This window comes from Euprymna scolopes, chromosome 2, assembly GCF_053919585.1.
Source record: "Euprymna scolopes isolate OS-2025 chromosome 2, ASM5391958v1, whole genome shotgun sequence".
Taxonomy (NCBI): Eukaryota; Metazoa; Mollusca; class Cephalopoda; order Sepiida; family Sepiolidae; genus Euprymna; species Euprymna scolopes.
The window spans coordinates 195,321,716-195,342,231 of NC_136483.1; the positions used below are offsets into that span (position 1 = coordinate 195,321,716).

General features: G+C 31.8%; 2 protein-coding genes across 2 annotated transcripts in view; one reads left to right on the forward strand and one right to left on the reverse strand.

Moving 5' to 3' along the window:
• LOC145301241 (uncharacterized) overlaps nucleotides 1-15,641 on the reverse strand; it is a 30,800-nt gene extending 15,159 nt beyond the window's left edge. Inside the window, exons 1-18 of the mRNA XM_080144560.1 lie at nucleotides 15,552-15,641; nucleotides 12,134-12,190; nucleotides 10,748-10,908; nucleotides 9,092-9,316; nucleotides 8,821-8,973; nucleotides 8,520-8,721; nucleotides 7,544-7,799; nucleotides 5,483-5,648; nucleotides 4,991-5,317; nucleotides 4,281-4,808; nucleotides 3,288-3,586; nucleotides 3,026-3,193; nucleotides 2,654-2,912; nucleotides 2,380-2,515; nucleotides 1,702-1,956; nucleotides 1,274-1,528; nucleotides 907-1,141; nucleotides 523-736 (exon numbers count right to left, since the gene is read on the reverse strand). Coding sequence (XP_080000686.1) covers nucleotides 523-736; nucleotides 907-1,141; nucleotides 1,274-1,528; nucleotides 1,702-1,956; nucleotides 2,380-2,515; nucleotides 2,654-2,912; nucleotides 3,026-3,193; nucleotides 3,288-3,586; nucleotides 4,281-4,808; nucleotides 4,991-5,317; nucleotides 5,483-5,648; nucleotides 7,544-7,799; nucleotides 8,520-8,721; nucleotides 8,821-8,973; nucleotides 9,092-9,316; nucleotides 10,748-10,908; nucleotides 12,134-12,190; nucleotides 15,552-15,606 — 3,951 coding nt within the window. The 5' untranslated portion in view covers nucleotides 15,607-15,641. The remainder of the gene's footprint in view (nucleotides 1-522; nucleotides 737-906; nucleotides 1,142-1,273; nucleotides 1,529-1,701; nucleotides 1,957-2,379; nucleotides 2,516-2,653; nucleotides 2,913-3,025; nucleotides 3,194-3,287; nucleotides 3,587-4,280; nucleotides 4,809-4,990; nucleotides 5,318-5,482; nucleotides 5,649-7,543; nucleotides 7,800-8,519; nucleotides 8,722-8,820; nucleotides 8,974-9,091; nucleotides 9,317-10,747; nucleotides 10,909-12,133; nucleotides 12,191-15,551) is intronic.
• LOC145301289 (uncharacterized) overlaps nucleotides 1-20,516 on the forward strand; it is a 539,758-nt gene that overhangs the window by 32,824 nt on the left and 486,418 nt on the right. The window lies entirely within an intron of this gene.

The window sequence follows — 20,516 nt, forward strand, 5'->3', positions numbered from 1 at the left end:
ATGGAAATGACTACTATAGATCCAATAAGATTCAAACTCAGCATAGTGGATTGCATAGATTACAATGGTATTTAGCAAACCACAATCACATCAAATTGAAAGCTTAATAGAAAGACAGTATTTATATATTATACATTAAACGTTACAAAATGGAAAATTGATTCTCATATATTATAATAATTATGCAATGAATGATTATAAGGCCAAATGATATATGTATACAGTAGGTTACTATTCTATGCTCAGTCAATTTGCAAACATCTAAAATAAAGTTTTATAATTTAAAGGAATGTTTCGTAAATGAAATTTCGCGTTTTGTTTGTAGTGATCTTTTCAGTTTGCTGATGGATTTGTTGCAATGCAGAATAATTCATAGAAAATGTCTGATTATATTTCAAGAAAATGCTATGAAAAGAATATAATATCTGAAGAATACATTTTTTGAATAGTAATAAAATATGTTTGATTGTGGTTTTCTTGAAGTGTTTTATAAAAGTTACATAATAGAGATTGTAATATTACCTGTCCTGGGTGTTGCATGGCCATGGTATAATCATAAGTGTGACTAAATGGCTTCAAGGCTCTGTTCAGAACACAAGCGAATTTAAGGTTGTTTGTTTTGATTTTTGGATTTCCATAATGAAGATCAAATTTCGTTTCCAAATGGTTCGCAGCCTTAGCCAACTGACCCTTCAGATTAAAGTTCAAGAAGACTTGTTTCTTGCTTATCAAACCACTGCAAAAACAATGTAATGAATATATTGAAGATTTACTGTTTTTACTTCAAACATTTTTTTTATTAGGCTGACTTTTAACACAAAGCAAATATTACAAAAGAAATTTAATTAATAAAATCGTTGGAAAACAAGTACTTATAATTATATACTTAATGATAATGATACTTACATATTTCCCATATAACGCACGGACTTTTTGACACTAAGATCACGGATTTTACATGACAATGTAAGACGATCAGAATATTTCGCTCCAAAATTGTAGCTTCCAATAATACGACTCGTTATTCCGGCTTTCTTTTTGTCTACGTCTCCAATGATCCGGAAGTTGCCACGAGGCGATTTGAATAAAACTCTCAGGATATGTTTTGTCTTCGTTTTTCCAGCGTTCATGAGGACGATGGCTGAAATGGATTTTATAATACAGATTTTATAATGTCTTAGCAGTAAATCATTTTTAAAAACAATCAAAATTCATTTGAATTTATCACTTAATGATATTTAAATTAATTCATACTTATTATTTTGACACTTACCGTTCATAGCAATTGTCTTTGGAAGGATTTTGTTAAGTTTGAAATCAAAACTTATTTTCTTATTGGATTGGTAGACAATCTCACTGGTGAATTCCACAATGTCTTTATTTAGCATTGAAATCTTCAAAGATGGTGTGTATTTGAATCCAGTTTTTGATACCATTCTGCCCAAACGGCTACCCAAATAATATTCTTTCTTTCCGATTCTCAGTTGAGAGGTGAAGCCAATTTCTTTTGGAACAATTTCACCAGACACTAAATTGTGTAAAATAAAATAATACACAAGATGACGTTTTAAATATAAATTGTTTATTGTTTACAAAGAATATAAAAATATAACATAAATCAATAAAATGAATGGAAATCTGTATTTCTCTGAAAAAATCAGAAATAAAGAAATTGAACTCAAGATGATATCGTTTTCTTACCTTTCAAGTTGATATCACTAGCAATAAATCCCATGGCAGACATATCGATCAACAAGGTTTTCATCGGGTTAATTTCGATTTTTCCTTCGTACTTCATCTTTTTCTGTAGAATGTTTATTCCAAATTTCGGTGTGAAACTCCACAGACCTTTTGTGTTTTTCATGCCAATCTCAGCCTCCAAAGAATATGGTGTACGACCATTGATAGACACTTCTCCTGTAAGTTTCTTAATATTGTTCATGTTAATGACTGTACCTGTTTTAAAAGAAATTTTAATAAATTAAAACAATTACAATTGAAAAAGAAATCTTCACTTAGATACAGAATTTTTGATTTACTCCAATGATATTTCGAAAGAATTAATACACATTAAAATGGTATAAAGTGAATCTTTATTCGTATTTCATCAAGTTTTTTAATGAAAACATTTCGCCCATGAATTTTGGAAATCATCATGAAATTTAATAATATTTAACAGAAATGCTTTGAGAAGGATTTAAATGATTTAAAAATTGAAAAAATTCCACTATATTCTATCAAGAATTTGGGTTTCATATATTTTCATAAGAACTAAATAAATTGGTTTTGTCTCCAGAACTAAAAGGGAGAAAGAGAAAAAGAGAGAAGGGGTACATATAGAAATAGACACAGAAAGGATCACACAAGAAATTGACTAACCTTCAATTTTGATGTTTTTCCATGGAGCTTTAAAGGTGATGTGTGCTTCATTTTTGTTTTTCATAACAGTATCAATAGCAATTCTTCTGGACACTTTTGAATTTGGAGTATCCATGTAGAAAGAGTAGGGTGATTGCTTAAAAGATTAAAACAGAGAAAAAAATTATGTTATTTTTTTTGTAATAGAAGACAAGTAAAGACAGAAATCTAGAGAAAAATGAAAGTTTTCGAAATAATTTTTATAAAAAGAAATTTCATTAGGAACTTGTCTTACTTTGGTGAATCCTTCAATTTGATATCCATTGGGAGCGTCTTCGTTCATCATATAAAGATCGTAGACAACTGGACCAGTGAATGGAAAGAATGGAGCCTCGTTGTGAAGGGAAGCATTTGGAAACTTGATGATTTGGCAGAAAGTCAGACCTGTCACTTGCTTCATCAATTTGCCTGTGCAAATCTCGTGTTTCTTTACATTATCAACAATCATTTTCTGTTTCCTCTCAGCATTACGATGGATGATGTAAAAATCAGTCCTGCAAATTAAAAGAAAGATTTATGATTAAACCGAATAAATTATTTATTTTATAAAAAGTGAAAGTTGATGCAAGACAAAATTGATACAGAAATCTTTTTAGAATTTACTTACTTCAAGTTGAAAATTTCCATCTTTTTTTCGGGAATTTGCAAGTCAAATTTGTTGTTAGCAATATCCAATCTGGCTCCAGTGCTTGTGTGGGCAACTGTTACCATTTTTAGGCCAGCACGAGACACATGGGCATCCACAGACATTTCACCTTTTACTTGGACTGAAGCACTGTAAAAATCAAACGTACAATACGAATGAATATTCCATCAAATATTTATTACTTTCCAGTTAATTAGAAAAGGGAATGGTCTTAGGAATTTACCTTGGTTTCAATTCGACATTCATTTGGAATTTTCCTGTTTGAAGAGATGCCTTAGCATCAATAGAAATACTTCCAGTTGAAGACATAGTGAGGTTGAGTGGCAAACCAACGCAGGTGGGAATAATCATGCGGCTATCGAGAAGCACCATAGTTTTGCTGAATGACAAACTTTGCATACGCATCAGTTTCTGAAGAGAAGACTGCAATTCACTCAAAGATTTCTCATCCCAATAACGAAGCTCGTTTCCAAATACGCGGAGGAAAGCAGATGAACGGAACGATTCCATATGTTTATCAAACTGGAAACAAAAAAACAATTGAATATTAAAGCTTGTCATTTTGTCAAAATCTCAGGGAACTTTGAATTCTTACATCTACATAAAAGCTTATCATTTTGTCATAATCTTTACACATATGTAAACTTAAATTTCGTTTTATTTCAATTAACATCTTACAAAGTTTTTAATTTCAACTAATGAGCAATAAATAAATATTTCTTACTCTTTTATCAAATTTGATCTTTGATATCAAGAAACTTTGAATTCTTACATCTATGAAGTACAATTGTTTTTGAAGAAATAAAATTAAATGAAAGTAAAGATAAATAATAATAAGGCTTTGTTTTTTATCTTAACTGTCAATAAATAACAATTGTTTTTTAATAATTAAAATGAAAGTAAATTAAGACGTTTTGTTTTCGCCTTTTGTTGTTAATAAATAAGATTTTATTTGAATAACATTTCCAAATTATAAAACTTGTTTTTATCGGATTTAGTAGAGTTTTGTTTTCCTTACATTTAGTGGGATTATATTATATATGAAGTGTGCAATTGTTTGTGAAGAATAAAAAATAAACAAAAGTTAATATAAGTCATTAAAAAGTTTTGTTTTCAGCTTTGACTACGAATAAAAAAAACAAGTTATTATTTGAATAACATTACTAAATCATAGAACCTGATTCGATCGGATTTAGTAGAGTTTTGTTCTACTTACATTTATTGGGATTCGCGACTTCAAAGCAGGCGTGTTAGTTCCACCCGGCCCAAAAAAGTTTTCCAGAATTTTCTCCACACCTTGGACTCTACCGCCAAATTCTAGGAAGTTGATGGCATGACCAAATAAATCAATGGTAAGGTTTAAGTTAGCCGATCTTGGAATGAAAGATTTCTGCGAAAAGATGACATTGCTATCGACTTTAGCACCAGTGTTGATTGAATCAAAGAAGAATGATCCTTCGTAATTCCTGGAGAATTTCCTTTGGTCAAGGTTGAATTCTTTCTTAAGTTCTTCATCTTGGACAATGTTGCGGATATCCTGCATATGTGGATCTGAAGTTTCCATCAAGTTTGTCAAATGAGACCAGACAAAAGATCCAACTTGATTGGACTTTTCCTTTTCTAACACTTGGCGCACTTCGGATAGAATATCTTTGCTTGGACATTTCATAAGACCAATGTAGGCATTAATACGTAATTCAGAATCTTCAGATTCATCACGGAATACTCCCATCAAATCGGTTCGCTGCAAGAAAATAGAAAAGGAACAGGAAATAGATTTAACTGAATATGTTTATGCAAGCAATGAAATTTGGCGATTCACTATTTGTGTGCTTAAGTATACTTTAGAGATTATTTAATTTCTTAAAGATTGTAATATTATCTTTCTATTCAAGTGTCTAGAAAACAAGAATAATATTCACTTACCACAGCATCACATGGAATTCTACGGAAAGCATCCATAGCTGCAATTCTTATTTCATCACTGACATCTTGACGAGTGAAACAACGACTCAAATGAGACACGGCTTCATGGGAATGACCAATGTTGCCAAGTGCTCGAAGAGCAAAAACGATTTTTCTGGCATCAACATTCTGATCGTTGCAATCGTGTGTGAGATGCATCAGTTTTCTGATGAGAGTAGAAATTTCAGAATCTTTTCCACATTCAGGTCGTTCATTGCAATAACTGCTTGCCAAAGATGATACGGCGAGGAGAATGTTTCCAGAGACATCGTGTTCATCTAATAAAGGCTACAATAAAAGAAAAAAACACAAAAAAACCGAAATTATTTAAACTGATTAATACAAATTTATTTTTAAATGATAATTAAAAAGTTAAACTAATAAATTTTAATTTGCTATATTTTAAATTAAAATAATTATTATATTATATTTTTCTCTTCATATTTGTCTTACCATGATAGCTGCAACCATTTCTTTTGAAGGATTGTGGACGAACGATAAAGACAATAGCCACATTTCAGCTTCACTGCCGGTGATGTGTTTCCTTGAGATGAGGTCTTGGATCATACCAACCGAAGATTCAGTTCCTACCATGGGAATTGCATCATGGAAATATTGTCTGGTGAAAAGATATAAAATATTTGTATTTTAATAAAATATTATAAGAACAAATCTTATATTGAAACTTTTTTGACAATAGTAAACAATTCGCCAACTTTATTTTTCAAAATCTTTGCAACTCATCATCAACAAGTAAAGGAAGACAGTATATATTTCCGTGATTTACATGCTATTTTTATCGTGGTTGTTATATTATCAACGTTTCTTCATATTTCTTCTGTTGCATTCAATTATTTTTCAGGAATTCCGAATTGAATTCTTTATTTAATTCATATAGCTGTTCTTTTTCACCTTTCGTTATTTTTTATTATTTATTATTTATACCAATTACCTCGTTTTTTTCCCTATGGGTTCCTAACTTCCCCACATAGAATATATTTTTACCAATATACCATGTGTTTTATGGGACAAGCCAGAATGCATTTCTGAGAGTTATAAACCTAATGTCTTTTGTATCATTATTTTCCATTATTCATATTGCATTCTTATGTTTTAGTGATTATGTTAATAGTAGACACAACCAAGTTCTAATATGCGTAGGATATCTCTCTATTCTACCATTCTCTTTCACCTCTATCTCTTTTTCACTCTACCATGTATCCACGTTTGCTTCTCTCCTGGATGTCTGATTTTGTTTGTATATTTTCTCCTCTTTTTTAAATAAAAATTGTCAAAGCCTGGTAGCCACTTCTGATTAATCATAGACGTTTCACACGTTCTTTAAATTTTTAAAACTAAAATTAAATTTTATTTACAATGTCAATGGTGTGAAGTAACAATTTTGATAATGTTCAGCTTGTAGCGAGTTGTCGAAATAATGAATGTTTTGTAATAGCGTTCTGAGGGGATAATTACGGTTTCAAAACGCAAAGGCTATTTTTTTGTTGCTTTCGTTTTAATTTCTTACAACACACAATCATTTACAATTATTGTTTTAATTGTCAAAAAGACTTTCCTCTGTTTGTCATTTGTCAATCATGAAACAATTTCTCCCTTGATAATTCCATTCATACATTATTCATGAAACTCCTACACACTACCGTCTGCTGTTTTTTACTATTTTAATTAAAATTCATAATAACTATATTTTAATAATTCTTTTATTTTTTACATAGTTTCGAGAGACATATTTTAAATTATCCGTTTTTGCATCTCATTGTGTTACATGTTTTCTTAATTAAATTCTTTTAAGGGTAAACACATATTTAAGAATATTGTCTCAATTCTCATTGTATGCTGATTATTTGTGTTTTGTATTCAGAACCGAGACAAATTTCTAAATAGATTAAAATTAGAATATATAATAAGAACATTAAAATCAAAACATGCTTACTTAACTATAGAATTTCCACAAGTCCATTAGTTTATATAATAATTCTATCTGTCTCTGTCTTTATTGGCATGCGTATAGAAAAAAGGCTTACAATAAATGAAAGAGGTAAATCATCCAAACTGAATGCAGTAGTAGTATTAATACAGGTTTATTTGTATATATAAGACAAATCTTTAAAGCTCATTTAGCTAAGAAAGTTATTAAGCAAAGTTTGAAAAAAAAAAGAATCCAGCTAAAACTTATTATGCTACATATAATTTGTACAATGAAACTATCATCTAAAATTCTTACATTTCATAATATTATAATATTTGCTCCTTTCAAAAAGTTAATTTCAATGCAGGAAGCAATCATGGACTTTCCACATTGGTTACCATTGGTTATTATTTTTTTGATTCTGTGGTTATTTGCTCATCTTTATTAATTTGTGTTTTTCATATGCCATTTGCTTTATACTTAGTCTATCTCTGAGATCAAAATTTATAGTTGGTTCTCGACTATAAAAAAATGATATAAAGATGGACTAAGATGGGAGTGAATTAAGAATGCCGCCTACTTACTTGATGCGATCAGCTTTGTTTGCACAGATGGATTTTTGGTTGATTTTCTTATAAATTCTTGAAAGAACATCTCGGTCGACTTGACGCATGTGTTCAATCAGTTGGTTAACCATTTCGGGAACTTCAGGGCGAATATCTTCAGTTGCTTTCTTGCAGAGTTCTTGCAATTTAGACTCAATTTTGTCCTCTTTATCTTGTTTACTTGGTGTGTCATGTTGGTGATGGAATAACAATGTACTTCTTTCACGAAATTGATCTGAAAAGGGTCATCACAAAAAGAAAATAATTGCATTTTGTTAGAACTCAGTTAATAAATCAATAGAATTCAAAACAAATTAATGAATTCATTTCTGAACGATTAAAAATCTTAAAACCTTTTACAATTTTCACCTTCACACATGTATTTCTTATATGGTAAATTTATTTGTGTTTCACACAATTTGTTTAAATAATAAAACAAATGTCATAAATCCAAAATTATAATATTTTGTCTTTTGATTTTTCTTTTTAAAAAAGTTGTCTCGTGGGGAGGCAAAGAATTTGAAACGATGCTATACAATAATGACCTTTAGATGAGTGGGTTCAAGTTCGCTCAAAGATGATTTAATGATCTTTCTAATTCGTTGAATTATCCACTTATTGATTATCAGTCAATATACCTGCATCTTTTGATATTTTACAAATAGTTAAATTAAGAAAAAAATAACTTTCCCATGAAAATTAATTTGAGTTATAAATGAACTACCCAACTCAGAATTCGAACTTGCTTTGCTGATTTGATTTGTATTGTACTTTTAAATTGTTGGTTACTGTTTGATCTCTCAGTTATTATATCATTTATTCCGTAGTCTTTTAGATTTGTCTGCTATGAAATAATATTAACGAATTTGCTGTTGAATTAAATCTATAAAAAGTGATATTGATCATTAAATGTGTTAGTTATTCTAAATCTCATAAAGGATGAATAAACACTGACCATTAGACGGACGCCCAGCCCTTTTCCTATTGACGAAGGTCAAAGTCTGTTCACTGGTTGTCATGGCACCGTTCTTTCCAGAAGAGAATGGTCTGAACACGTGTTCCTCTAAACATGTTGTGCTTTGAAGGATGTTAGAGTCGAGATCGAGTGTCTGTGTACATTTGTATTCACTCTTCATCAATGGAAGAGATTTGACAAACTGGAAAAGAGAACAGACAACAAATCATATTTATTATTGATTTGATAATTGGTCGAATTAATTGGAATTTAGTGAAATATCAAAAAGGTAAATACTTACTGAAGGCACGTTGTATCCGATGGATTGGATGGCCATTCGGTAACCTTCACGGTCGCTACAACTGAGCAGATTTTTTGACTTCTCGACGAATTTTGTCTTAGCATCTTTTTCTGTTATCTTGTATTCAGATATACAGGTTCCAACGACATCAGTCTGTAAAGAAAGTATTATAGTTTAGATTTTAGTTAAACTTTGACTGTAAACAATCATATTTATCTTTAATAAAAGTTGCTATTTTAGAGAAAAGAACACAAGAATGAATGAAACTAACCTCTGTCAAATTCTGACTGTGGTCAAAGTTATCCATGGAGTTTTGGAAAGCAGAGAGGATACCTCTTTTGATATTCAGAGTCCAGGTTGATTCGCCATCCATTGCACAGATGTGATCAATTCGGCCATCTTGGAATGAAAACTTTAACGGTTTCTTCATCATGGCTTCCTTGAAAGTCTGTGATTGCAAAGCATCTCCAGAATCTCGAAGAGTAGCATCACCTATCTGAAGAATATAATGACCCGTTTTAGCTTCTCTTTTTCTTTTTTAGTTTATCACAAATTTTGATGCTAGATAATATGTGTAAATTTCTTTAATTTACTTGGTAGGAATATAATCTCTTCATTATTTTGATTGCACATCAATTTGTAATAACTGATCTTAGTTTTCTGTCCTCTTCAAACTTATTCTTTCACAGAAAAACAGTGTGTGACATTGATAGTTGATCTGTATGAGTTTAAGTGATTTCAGTAACAGGAGTTTAAGTGATTTCAATAACAGTGATAATGTAACGGCCACTTTTGATCAATATCTGAAAAAAAAACTGTTTTACATTATCTAGCATTTTTATCCCTACCAAGCACTTCTTTCTCTAGAAATGTAATTAAATTGTGTTAATATAAAATATTTCTTCATCTTGATAATATATTCTCTGAAAAAGGCTTGTGATATTTTAAACCTGAGTTTAGGATCTTCACCGAGAAATATCAATTATAAACATCACTTTAAGATAGTAGAACTGATCCCCTTATGATATGGTAAAGTTGTTCCTGTTGTCAACAAAAATTTGACCCAACTTTCTGCTAGTCATATTTAGGTGATTTATCTATAAACAAATAAATGTTTGAGTTTGCTCAAATCTTAAGAAAGCGTAGATATAGCTAGATATATAATACATTTATTAGTTTGTTATGCACGAATGCCTAAAAATATTTACTTATTTTTAGATTTTGTTATTATTTTTTAGAAATCTGTATAAAGTTTTAATAAAAAAAAATAATTATAAAAAGAATCTACAAAAAAAAGTAATATTTTTGTATTTATTTAAAGTTTCCTAAATTTCTTTAAGAAATGTAAACATCTATTATGTAGGTTTACTGATAAAAAGTGGTTCTAATATTGATAATCGTTGCTCAACATATTAAAAATACAGTAAATGGAAATTCAAATAACTTTATTATCTTAAAACTGCATCTGTCAATTTATGTTTACTATTTCAAAACCTTTTAATTATAAATATGTAAATACAATTCATGTGCCTTTCTTACTAAAAGACTTTCAGTAAATGGGTTGTTATTTGTTTTTATGCTACTTAGAACGAATTATTATGTAATAAAATACTCCTTGTTGCCATCATTTGTATACCTTCTATACAAATTCTATAATGACATACGCGATTTATGTTAATTATTTATTCCAAATAGTATTTTATCACTTTTATATTATTAATAATAATAATAATAATAATAATAATAATAATAATAATAACATATAATAATAATTATCACTTTTAGAATATTATAATAATAATAATAATAATAATAATAATAATAATAATAATAATAATTGATGAGTGTATGCTATCAAATTGAATAATAAAAAAAACTTTGTTGAAGTAAATATGAAAATGTCAAAAGCATATTTATGTCAACTTACTCTCATTACAAAGTCACATTTTGTAATGGGTTCAATCTCGAAATTTGCATCGATCACCATGAAAGCTGAATCTTCGGATGCGCCATTCATTTTAGTTTTTGTTTCGGCATTGTATGTAAATTCATAAACATTTCCAGGTTCATAGTTGAATTTATTGCTTTCTACAACAGAGATAAAAGTGAAACCATTTTGGTCATCTTCTCAAAAGAAATGATTCAATAAACCATAATATATAATATTTCACAATGAGTAGAGGGATAATATATAAATTCATACTTTTCCCCCCAAGGATACTATTTGAAATGATGCAATGGCTGCAACACAAGGTGAATATGGCATGTTGAGCCCATAATCCATGCTGTTAAAATCTGCTCAATCTTTAGTCTAGAAGAAAGAAAACCTGCAAAGAGATAGGCCTTCTCCATATGGAGCACATTCTTTCCCCGGACAATCATTGTTAAAGATACCAAATACAAACGATTCTTTAGTTAAATCAAGAATCGTTTATATTCTGTACCGTTAAGTCTGCAGGTTGAGTTTCAATTCTCAATCCTCAATTCCAATTTCTCTACTCTTTTTTCCATTTTTTTTTTCAGAAATGTTTTTATTACTTCTCTGATTATTGATACTACAGTAATTTTCTTTGTGTTTCATATTCTTTCTATTATTATGATGACGAAAAATATCATTTAATCGCTCAAGTTTTCATATTTCTAGACAAACTTAAATGTTCTTATATTACTAGAGGAACTTATTTAGGTTTGATGTTGAGACCCACCAAATATCGTTATTTAAGAAAAAAAAAAATTAAATTTCATCTAAGATATAATTAAAATAATATATTGTCTAACCATATTGTAGATTTAGACTCAAACTTTAACACACACACACACACACACACACACACACACACACACACACACACACACACACACACACACACACACACACACTGTTTCCATATTTTAAGTTTTATTAAAATATAATTCTCATCAGCAAAATCCGGGGCACATTTTGACATTAGGGTTTGTGTTTGAATGAGGTATAGTTTGGGTTCGTTCTAGACAGCCATCCTTCCAGGCATTACTTCGCCCCTCTGGAAGGGGAGATTGGTTTATTGTCAGTCGCCTAATGCATTCTTATCTAAAATGCCTGTTCTGGGGAGTCGGACGCTAAACTGATTTCATGCCTAACATTGTCACAATAGGAAACGAGTAAAAATTTACTCAGCAGCAACATGCAAAAATGTGGTAACAACAACCAAATACATACATACATACATACATACATACATACATACATACATACATACATACATACATACATACTACTGATGATGATGATGATGATGATGATGATGATGATGATGATAAATAGGCTACTTACCAGAACAAGTCAGTGCACATCTTTTTTCTTCTGCTGCTTGTAGTTTGTAGACTGGACCTGCAACATAAAGGGGGAATAATGCACTAATTACTTTTTGTTTAAATTGTCTCCCTTACATTCTGAGTGGTTTCATTCCGTGATGAACACTTAGCCAAGTTTGCTAATAATCACATATATTGGAATGTGTTACACAAAAAAAATAAACAACCTAAGATTGTTATTGCTCCTAAAAGATTTGATGAATATATTCTGCCAACATGCATTATCATACTCATAAGGGAAGTATTTCTGTTCAATGTAATCGAACGAAAATACTGTTTTTCTTTTGTTTAAAAGCGAAAAAGAACCAAACCCTGGTTCTTTTTCGTTTTTAAACAAAAGAAAAACAGTATTTTCGTTCGATTACATTGAACAGAAATACTTCCCTTATGAGTATGATAATGCATGTTGGCAGAATATATTCATCAAATCTTTTAGGAGCAATAACAATCTTAGGTTGTTTATTTTTTTGTGTAACACATTCCAATATATGTGATGGGGTTGTATTACTGTACACATAGATTCGAAAAAGTTGTCAAAAAACAAATATATAACAAATAAATGATATCAAAGGCAAGATAAATTACTTTTCTACCAAACTGGATATATTTTTTGTGTTTTTATTCAATGTAACATATTTATTCAGCTCGAAAAACATACAGTGTTTACCGATGTATTCGAAAATTCAAGATGGCGTCTCACACCCTCTTTAACACCGTAAGTATGGAAAAAGGTGTTATAAATAAAAAACTATACAAAATACTATTAAAAACCCGCCGAATATATGTCAGCCTATGTCACGGTAACATATATTGAGCGAGTTTTTAACAGTATTTTATCCGGTTTTTTATTTATAACATCTTTTCCCACACTTACCGTGTTAAAGAGAGAATAAGACGCCATCTTGAATGTTCCATTACATCGGTAAACACTGTATGGTTTTCGAGCTGAATAAACATGTTACACTGAATAAAAACACAAAAAATATATCCAGTTTGGTAGAAAAGTAACTTATCTTGCCTTTGATAACATTTATTTGTTATATATTTGTTTTTTTGACAACTTTTTCGAATCTATGTGTACAGTAATACAAACCCAAGAACCATAACTTAATTTTTAGCCAGAGTGACAAGTATTTATTATCCTAAACCAATGAAAACAATATTTTCGACTGCGCAACAATTGTTGCGGTGAATCTTAACACATTATCACATTATAAGTTTGAATGATTATCACAAATTTTATGAACACATTGTATTATTTTGAAGACGTGCATAAAAAAAAACATAGTAAACGCTTTTGTTTAACCGAATTGATGTTTTTAAATCAAGTCAGTTGTTTAATGTGAAAGGTATTTATGCACAAGATTTTGAATTATAATAATGGTGAGCTGCTTATTATATTCATATGATTAAATAAGATCAAATGTTTCTTTGGAAGCACTTTCGGATAATTAATGAGTAGACAACAGAATATTTTTTTCATTGTTTTGACTCTCGAGTATATATCTGACACAGTAAGGCACAGTTAATCAATCGATAACCACATCACTCTATATAAAAGCATATAAGATATCAACGGATACACACTCGAGAGTCAAAACAATGAAAAGAATATGCTGTTTTCCTAGCCCTTTTAATGAGCCACACCTTGTAAGTATGTCTTAAAAAAAAAAACAAAAAAAAAACTTTTGAATTTATCACCAACAATCTGGTACATATGTGTCCATACGCATCTCAGACAAATGCAAAAAAAAAAAAAATGAAACTGGGTTTATTTCCGATCTCGGTTCAAATGGCTCTGAAATAGATAAATATTTAAAATCCCGAACTACAATATCTTCATATTTCAGTGTAATATTATCCAATTTTTCAACAAATGTAAACATATAGTATATTGCATAAAAATCTAATCTGTAGTTCCTTCGTATAGAATAATGCACATTTTATCAAAGTTTACTAATATGTATACACATACATATCAGAGTAATACACATTTATTAAAGTTTACCTTTTATATTTAAAGTCAATTATTTATGTTACATATATTTTAGAAATCAAATGACTAAATAAATATCTATTGTGTCTGTTGATTGAGTTCAAAATATAGTTTGCTTCAGATTAATTTATTTCTCCTAATTTTAATTGCCTTCAACGTTTTAGACATTTAATACTTTGTGGAAATTTGAAATAGATGGCAGTCTATTTATATGAATTTTTAATAGCACGAACACGAGATGCAGCAGCTCCTCAAGATGAAGTTGAATACAAATGTATTTCCTCATCCATCATATATTTTAGTACCTATTTGAATTCTATATCTATGCTGCCGCCAAAGAAAGAATATATACATTTCTAGTGAGGACAATTTGTTATCAGTTTGTGTTCATTGAATAAAGCAGAAACTTTAGATTCATCCATATAAAACTCTTGAGTTAAACTAAGTTCTTCATATGAAAAGATGAATTATCTTCACTTTGAACTACTCTCTCTTTTTATAACATATCTGAAAAGCATCAAATCATTTTCCTCAGTTAATACTAAAAAATTAACATGCAAAGCATGTGTGTCCCCCTCCTCCCGCGATTGCCACTTCTTGAATAATGTATACAAAGTCCAAAACTTTCGTTTGACATTGTGCAAAATTTAATGTAAAGATTTTTAGATAATTGCAAAAAATTGCATTTTCGGAACATGTGGGTTGAGTGGTAGTTATGAAACCAGAATAATTAATGTACATAATTTTGAATCCAAATCTTAATAGATATTCTAAAGTGTTTTTACTATTTTAAGGAAGATTTTCTGCCACATGTAAATGGGAAGAGGACAGATAAGAAGTTTATTGCGATTGTCAGAACATGAATCATGTAAACATCTGTTAATTACAACTTTTGTTGAAGAAAAATTAATGAAGTGTATGCTTAGATATTTATGAAAAAGTTCAACTTTTACCAATTTAATGAAAATTTTTCACCCTCCTATTTTTTTAGATCACTCATACTTGTTTTAAGCAAATAACTATTAACCGGAACTTTCAGAACAATGGAAGTTTTCGATATTAGCCCAAACTTTCATTGTGACAATTTTGGGGGCATGTTAGACCTGTTATAGAAGTAATAATTCCTGTAAAAAGTTTGGCTCAGTCAATTTCTACATTCAAGTAATACTCATGAAAATCTAATGAAACAATCTGAAGAAAATCCAAAGACTTATGTTGACAAAACCTAACTGCTTTCCGATTAACATGGTGGACTAAAGGACTACTTTCATTAACAAAATTATTCTAAATCAATATGATGAATTTACATAATATTAGTGTTTGTGACCTTTTATAAATGTCCTTATTGCAGCAAGAGAATAAAAATGAATAAAAAATTTACCTGCTTGACTTGTGGTCACAAGAAAAGCGATCAGCAAAAGCTTAGTGGAATCCATTTTGGTCACTGTTCTTACTGATGTTTTTCTCAGCACCAGGAGTCGTAGACTGACGATCCAGGGTGGATTGTTGGCTTTTATACTTCCTCATACAATGGCGGTTCAAAAGTCCAGACTGTCCCAATTATGAATGACCAATTTTGAAAAGATAACATTCCCAAGCACAACAAGTTTACTGACATCACTTTCACTGCAACCCCCTGATCCATCGAATGCTACCATCATCACTAATAATAATAATAATAATAATAATAATAATAATAATAATAATAATAATAATAATAATAATAGTTCAAATAACAGGCATTGCAACATCTATTGAAAAAGATCAATTGACTGATATAGAAACAATTCCTTTTTAGATAAGATAACCTTGATTACTAATGATCGAAGTAAAACTACGTTTTTATTTCGTTGATGTTTTCGATTTGATCATATACATTTGGTCTGAAAATTTCTTCTAATATAACACGAATTGTGTTCTTTCTGAACACAACGATATCAATTAAAACACATTATTCAACATTCAAGTAACATTTAATAAATTCAAATTAAATATTTAATAACATTTTATCATATCGAACAAGTTTTGTATTAACAAATGTTTGTGTGTTTTTGTAGGAAATAATACTGATACTGATACGAATAAATATTGAAATGCTGACATCGTTAACTTTTTTCATTAGTTGCGATGAAAATTTATCTCCTTTGTTTATCGACTTTATGTTAGGCATCATTATTAGATATCATTCACTTACAGCATTCAGTTTGGTTTCCTACTCGTAATTCTTGCTTCCCTTATTTTGTCCTTTAGTCCTCACATTCCATGAGTGATGTTTTTAACAAAGGGAGAAGATTTGCTGTTTCCTGGGGTCGGAATCTATCCATCTAACACACACTTATCATTGGCTAATTGTTAACCTCGAAGTGTTTTTTTTTGCTCCTTACATCAAGTAGCTTCATGCTTTGTCTAGAGCGATTTTCATAAAAAACAAAGACAAAACAATTTGAAATGTTATACATTTTCTTTAATTTTACAATGAACCTCATTGTCACTTTAATACTAGCTATTGTTTAGTGTTGTTACCTTTTACAGGGTGGAATGATAAATTTGTTGCCCTAAAGAAAACAACACTACAGCTTTATTTTAAAACTTATGGAAAACATCAATTTAGGTAACTTGATTATGTAATAGAGCTGACATCTATTCAATATAGCCGCCTTCTGCTTCAGTTACCACCTCAATAGGGATCCGGAAGGGGGAGCATGCCAGTTTCCACAAGTGTCAACTGGAGCTCGGCAAATACTCAGCGGATTTTTATTTTTTATTTTTTTTTTATTACATTTTCACCCCAAACAAGGCACATTGCCACTGTGGTGTAGGGGGCTATTATCAGGGGCAGCAACTACTGGGGTACTATGTTGGGATTTGGACAGCAAGATGTCGGTTCACGTTACACTTGAACTTCTGCATGTCAGTACAGTTGGGGAAACAGGGACCTGGAATGAAATTCCAGAGTCTAGCGGTTCTGGGGAAGAAACTACTGGAGTAGAAAGATCTTCTACATTTAGGGATCTCTACTGTGTGAGGGTGGGATTTAGCTGCCTGACAGGTTTGTTGAGGGTGTCTATGTCGTGGGGGTACAAGTGACTGCAGTTCGTCAGAGCATTCACCATTAAAATACTTGTAGAACAGGCAGAGGGATGCAACGTTTCGTCGATGGGACAGAGGCTGAAGCTTAGATACCAGTTTAGGGCCTATCAAATTGGCGACTCTCTTTTGAACCTTGTCTAGGAGCGAGAGACTAGCAGCAGATGCACCAGCCCAAATGTGACAGCAATACTCCATACATGGGCGAATGGTGGCCTTATAGAGGTACAGGATACTTTCGGGTGTTAGTAGTTTTCTAGCATGGTAGAGAGAGCCTACCTTCTTCGCAGCTGCCCTGGCAATGTTTTCAATATAATTGTTCCAACTCATGTTTCCTGCGAACGTTAGGCCAAGCAGTTTGAAAGATGTACTCTCAGACAGGGAGTCACTGGCCATTGCTATTGGTGGCAGAGAAGGTTTCTTGTAATTATTGAATGAAACCAGTTTAGTCTTGGCAGCATTGAATGTGACCATCCATTTTTGTCCCCATTCCACTACAGATTGGAGGTCATCCTCTAGTGTTTTTGCCATTTCTTTAGTTATGTGTTCATTTGTTTTCCTGTCATGCCTGTTATAGAGTGTGGTGTCATCAGCATATATACCCATCTCAGAGGCAGTTTTGTTGGGGAGGTCATTAATAAATAGTAGGAACAATAGAGGTCCAAGGATAGACCCCTGAGGCACTCCCGCATTTATATCATATTGTTTAGATGTACGACCGTCGAGGACAACCTGGATTTTTCTCTTATCTAAGAAGGATTTAATTATGTTAAGTATTCTACCAGTGATACCGTATGATTTAATTTTCCTGAGGAGACCCTCATGCCATACCCTATCAAAAGCCATAGATATATCTTGAGTTACCGCTCTGCCCTCTCCTGCTTTGTCCAGTGAATGGTATATATGTTCAGAGATTACAGTGAGGATGTCTGCTGTGGAACAGGCTTGTCTAAATCCATATTGTTTGTCAGTCAGAAGTTTAGCATCTGTAAGGTGCTGGACTAGAGCATGGTTAATTATGGTCTCAAATATTTTGGCGAAAAGCGGGAGGAGGCTAATGGGACGATAATTTGATGGGTCAGTTCTTTCGGCAGAATTCTTGAATACTGGTACCACAGAAGCAGTTTTCCAACAGCCCGGAAAGCACGATTCATTAAGGCATTTGTTGTAGAGTTTGGAGAGAACTGGAGCTACTTCAGCTGAGCACTTTTTTAATAGCACAGCTGGGATGGGATCAGGTCCACATGCTTTTGAAGTGTCAAAGTTTTTTATGATAGCATGTACCTGAGCAGGGATGATTTTTAGATCGTCTAGCATGGCGTCTGTCCACAAAGGAAAGTCAGGCAGGGAGTGGTTGGAAGGGTCCAGTGTGGAGTTTGAGGCAAACCGGCTGGCAAGCATATTAGCCTTATCGGTTGCTGAGCAAACAACCTTGTGATTTTTGGTTGGTGGAGGAATTGTTGATTGCCCATTATTTACTACACTGTTGTAGATTTTCCAGAAGTCACAAGTTCCTAATTTTTGTGCTTCGATGCGTTTTTTAGTGGTTTCAGTAAATTCTCTCTTAGCTGTCGCTATTTCTTTCTTAACGTTACTTATGGCTTCTATATACTTATGTCTGTTTGAACTGGACTTATGTCGGTTAAATCTGCCGTATGCATGCTGCCTTTGAGCAATGGCAATGATCAGGCTGGCTTTAGTGTTGTGGAAGGTTATGTTTGTAAAATTTTCTATGTATGACCAAACAAAGTTGCCCAGCAGGTTTAGGTCTGGGGAGGAGGAGGGGGCCAGTGAGAGAAGGGTGCAAAGTCATAGCACTCCTGAAGCGAAGCCTGGGTCTCTTTGGATGTTGCCGGCGCCAAGTCCTACTGCCACACCCAGGATCTGCCAGCGGCCACCTGGATCACCACACTCTTAAGCACATCCAGGTACACTTTGGTGTTGACTTTTAAGCGGACTTTGAATATGTGAAGTGGCATGATGTGGCCCTCACTTGAAATCATAGCAAAGGCCATAACCGTGGCCAGAAACTTCATTGAGCTGCGTCCTCAAGCATTGAACGACCAAGATTTACATTTTGAGTGTGCTGGCAATGATCCTGTTGTCATAACTTTGATCGGTAGAGAACATGAATTATACAGCAGCCATCTCTAATCTCGCTCATTGAACATTGTGTCACTTTTAGATATGATAGAAGCCTCCTATCGCTCTAGGGATTTGTATACAATTAGCCAACTAATAGATGGTCTGCAACAAAAAAAGAAAACCAGTGTTCATCAAACAGAAAAGAAATTATGTTGTCTTTTCTATGGTGACAAGTTTATCGTTCCACCCTGTACTTATATTAATACTTAAACACTTTGAAGCGTCATAGACAGCCTAAAACCATTCTCGTCATCACAACTTCCATACGAAATGAGGTTTTAATGATGGTATATGGAAAGTGGCTCATACCGAGAATGAAAACAATCGAATTAGAGCAATCATCCTTTAAAAGAATTGAGGGTAATTTTGTAGAGAAAGTCTAAATTTTGGCTCATTTTTATCTTTCTATAAGCTTCTAAAGCCAACTTTTCTATGATATCTGCATAATCTTACATAGTAGCTCTTTTATGACAGAGCTGTTTTCTGTGAGCCTAGAACATAATGTCATCATTCTCAGTTCTAGATATTGTCAGGAACATGTGTGACACTACTAAGGTAGGGCAATGTCCTTTTTATTTGAATAAGAGAAGCACTGTTGATTATGTATATGTTGCTGAGAGTACTTTTCCATTTTGGAGTAAATTTGGCTGCAGTGGAGAAGATACACTACATTTGTGAGGATGATGAGCAGATACTGACTAACAATTATCATGTCTTCTCAACATACAACAGTTTCTTTAGTGGATGTATCTATTTGTTAGTGATAGACATTCTTGATGCATGTTTCGAAGGCAGACTGATTGTGACTGATATTGCCATGGAATATAATGTTTTGGGTGATTGCATCTATATAGTTTATTATATCATGTCATTTTAACTCTTTCATTTAAGAATTATATAATGCCAATGCTCTAGCACTTTGAAACAAAAACATTACTTGTTTTAGTTATATGACTGTAAAACAATGAACAATTTGTTCATATGGAGGTTTATGAGTGTTTTATTTAATTGGCAATCATTTTAATTTCTACATATTTGTTAATGTCTATTTTATATGCTGACATATGTTGGACGGCTTTTAGAAATTGACTTCCAAACAAATATATTTCTGGAC